Source organism: Triticum dicoccoides, chromosome 2B (assembly GCF_002162155.2).
Source record: "Triticum dicoccoides isolate Atlit2015 ecotype Zavitan chromosome 2B, WEW_v2.0, whole genome shotgun sequence".
Classification (NCBI taxonomy): domain Eukaryota; kingdom Viridiplantae; phylum Streptophyta; class Magnoliopsida; order Poales; family Poaceae; genus Triticum; species Triticum dicoccoides.
Genome location: NC_041383.1, coordinates 8,326,830 through 8,330,726, shown reverse-complemented (window position 1 = coordinate 8,330,726; position 3,897 = coordinate 8,326,830). Strand labels below are relative to the sequence as shown.

General features: G+C 45.1%; 1 protein-coding gene across 2 annotated transcripts; it reads left to right on the top strand.

The window, feature by feature from the left end:
- Nucleotides 1–398: 398 nt before the first annotated feature.
- On the top strand, nt 399–2,688 carry LOC119361717 (indole-2-monooxygenase-like). 2 transcript variants are annotated; one of them, XM_037626845.1, is made up of 3 exons: nt 399–904; nt 1,478–1,906; nt 1,994–2,688. In XM_037626845.1, exons 1-3 carry the CDS (start codon nt 467–469, stop codon nt 2,615–2,617), a joined length of 1,491 nt encoding a protein of 496 aa, XP_037482742.1. In that variant the 5' UTR covers nt 399–466; the 3' UTR covers nt 2,618–2,688. The 2 variants fall into 2 exon arrangements, with proteins under 2 accessions (XP_037482742.1, XP_037482740.1); XM_037626843.1 differs by having other exon boundaries at nt 399–937.
- Nucleotides 2,689–3,897: the final 1,209 nt, after the last annotated feature.

Below are 3,897 nucleotides of genomic sequence, written 5' to 3'. Positions count from 1 at the left end.
AAGTCAGGACATTCTAATCCAGCGTTTTTATTATTCATATGCAATCGATTTGATATCAGATTATTGTTGAGTCAAGAAAAAAAGTCCCATCAAGTATACCAAAAAAATGGGTTGCGTTGTTGATATGGCTGGTGTTTCCACAGATCTTTTGAAGAGTAAGATCTTTCTGAAGAGTAAGAAAATAATTGGTACAGCACGTAGCTAGAGTCCAAGACTGCCTTGTCTGTTTTTTGGGGAATGAAAGCTACGTTGTCGGATCTCAGATCCAGAATGCATTGAGAATGACCCGTGACTGACAACATTGTACACACAGGAACTATTTGCTCCAGGCACCAGAACCCGTGACGATTTTTTGTGTTTTTACTTCCCCTGGCTAGCTTATAAGCAACAGCTCGAGCTTTGCAATGACAAACTAAGTTTTTCAACGAGCCAATTTCGCCGGCAGAGCTCCACAAAGTAATTCATCATGGCATGGTTTCTATTGCTCTTCCCCTTCTCCCTCTTGTTTGTGCATTACTGGTTCACTGGGAAGGCAGGAAAAAAACATAAGCACGAGGGAGAAGACTGCCTCCAGCTCCCACCTTCGCCGCCGGCACTTCCCATCATCGGGCACCTGCACCTCATCGGCTCCCTCCCACACGTCTCCCTCCGCGGCCTCGCCAGGAGGCATGGCCCCGACGTGATGCTCCTCCGCCTCGGTGTCGTCCCGACGTTTGTCGTGTCCTCACCGCGTGCCGCCGAGGCGGTGCTGCGCACACACGACCACATGATGGCGTCGAGGCCCCGCTCCCTGGTCAACGACATCATCATGTACGGCGCATCCGATGTCGCCTTCGCGCCATATGGCGAGTACTGGCGGCAGGCAAGGAAGCTCGCCACCACTCACATGTTGAGTGCTAAAAAGGTGCGTTTTTTCCGCAGCGCCGTCATGGATGAGGTAATTCTTGTAGTCTTCCCGTCTTTGACAGAAATCTCTTGTAAAATCTAGTCCTACAAATTTCCGACCCTCCAAGCCAAGAAAAAATGGTTTTTGCATTACAAATATTAAAGTACTCATTTCCGAATAAAATGTGGGGGCGTGATCTGGTCTTATGTCAATCGTCTCAAGTCATAGCAATAGTCACCAACTCACATGCAACAAAGATCATAACCTTGAAGCATTTGAAGCAACCACTTAACACCATTAGGAGCATATAGTTTAACGCACGCAACTCACTCCCGCAACTGTAGTCTAAGAGACTGGACCACTGAGTGAACTGATTGACCCACGGGTTCACGGTTTCGCGGGTCGGACCACTAGCAAAGTCGCTTCCATGCAAATAAAAACCGTCATATTGAATTTACATTCAAAAATAATTTGTAACCAAAATTAACCTTAGATCATGCGAAGAAAAATAATATAAGTTTTCAATTTTCCGTCAGCTAAGAGTTTCATAAATGTTAGCTTCTCTTATGTTTTAAGATGCATGACATCTAGGTGAGCATAGTGATGGCAAAGATCAGTGATGCCGCAGCAGTAGGTGGTACTTTGGACATGAGTGAGCTGCTCAGGTCATTCGCGTATGACATGGCGTGTCGCATCGTGTCGGGGGAGTCCTTCCTGAAACAAAGACGGAGCAAGTTGTGCCAGGACCTTGCCAACGATACCTCACGGCTGCTAGGAGGGTTCAACGTGGAGGAGTACTTTCCAATATTGACTAGGGTAGGAGTGCTTAAAAGAGCAGTTTGTGCAAAGGCTGAGAGAGTGAGGCATAGATGGGCCGATTTGCTAGAAGAGCTGATTGATGATCATGAGAGCAAGGGAAAGTCCACATTTGATCATAAGGGTGGCGACTTCTTAGATATCCTATTGTCTGCTCAGGAGGAGTACGGTCTCACAAGAGATCACATTAAAGCTCTATTAACGGTAAGTAGAAATAATAGCTTCCAAATTATATATTGATATTTATATATATCTTACATAGTATCCTAATTAATTCATTCATATCCACAGGATGTATTTTTTGGTTTAACAAACACGTCATCTAACACCCTCGAATTCACCTTGGCCGAGCTCATGAGGAGGCCATGCCTGATGAGGAAGCTACAAGACGAGGTGAGGAGCATCGTACCCCTAGGACAAGAAACTGTCAGTGAAACCGACATCGACAAGATGACATACCTAAGGGCAGTTATAAAGGAGTCACTCCGGTTGTATCCTGTTGCGCCTTTCCTTCCTCCACACCTTGCCATGGGCGACTGCAATGTCGTTGGGTACATGGTTCCTGCTGGAACGCACATCCTCGTCAATGTATGGGCCATTGGTAGGGACTCCAACTCCTGGGAGGACGCGGAAGAATACATGCCAGAAAGATTTATAGACGAAGGCAGCGCTGTGCATGTCAACTTCAAGGGGAATGATTTCCAGTTCTTGCCGTTCGGGGCAGGACGAAGGATGTGCCCTGGTATAAACCTCGGAATCACCAATATCGAGCTTATGTTGGCTAATCTCATGTACCATTTTGATTGGGAACTGCCAGCCGGGGTTGAGAGAAAGGACGTTGATATGGCAGAGGTGTTTGGGCTAACCGTGCGTCGAAAGGAGAAACTGGTGTTAGTTCCAAAACCACGTATGTAGCCGCGAGAATAAAATATAAGCTAAATATTCTGTGTTATGTTGTTGCTAATAAATAAAGGGGAATTCCTGCTTGTTGTAAATCAGTTTCGAAAGTATTTGTCGATAGCTAAATATTTTGTGTTATGCCGTTTCGATGATCTTTTGGTAGTCTACTATGAAGACAAGTATACGTTTCCTTCTCTTCTTGGCTGACTGAACTAGCTCCGAGACGAGGAAGAGATCCTTGAAATCATGCACGACCCTTTATAAATCATGTCTGCATGCGTTGTGCAACAACCGGCTGGTAGTCCTTCATCTCAGGATGAGCGGGAGCGCAAATCATCCTTCAGAAGAGGACCAAAAGTTGGCTAATTCTTTAGAAGAGGACCAAAAGTGATACGGTTGTCCACGAATGGATCAAGCCATGAACCTAGTGGCAGCTATGTATGCACATGGAGCGAGCTACGCTTGCTTGTGGCGTACGTGTGGATAGTGCTCATCGCCGAGATGTCCGAGGGCTGCCGTCCGGGCCGGCGTCCTACCTCCGTCGACGTGCACACCGTCCGTGGGGTACACTTTGCCGGCTGGTCTCCTCCAACGGCAAGGTGGGCAACGAGGTGAGGAGACGGGGCAGCAACTAGTGTTTTGCAATAAACCTCGAACGTGTAGACGAAAGCTAAATGAAACCTCAAACTTTAAATCCCGAAAATCAACACACCGAATTTTCTGATCCCGGTCTATTTTCAACCTTGAGTGAGTTCTCAAACAGGGATTGTCAGCATGGCATGTTAAATCCCAGGATTATTGGCTGTGCAGTCGACTGGACCGGCCCATCAGCTACGAGCGCGAAGTAACAAAAACGACTCGGGCCAGAGTCGAACTAGCAGAGTTGAGCTCAACACGCTAGCCAATAGTACAGACAACTCCGAGTGATATAATAAGAGGCCCGATATATTTAAGGAGACATCGAAGCGTTGAACTTTGGAAACATTTTTTAGGCGCAAATAAATATTCAAAACATAAATAATTTTGGAAATGTCTGAACATTTTATAAAGTGTGAGCACTTTTTGAAAACTCCGAATACTTTAAGAAAACAACTGTTTTTTAAAAAGCAACAAATTCTGAAAAAGCGAACTCTTTTTTGAAACATATACATTTTCGAAACCTGAAGAAAATTTGAAAGTGCGAACACCTTTTCAGAATTGTAAAACCGGATATTTTTTTTGAAACCTGAACAAATATGTAAAGAAAATGTTTGTGACATCTAAAAATATCAGAGTTTTGGTAAATATACATGGCA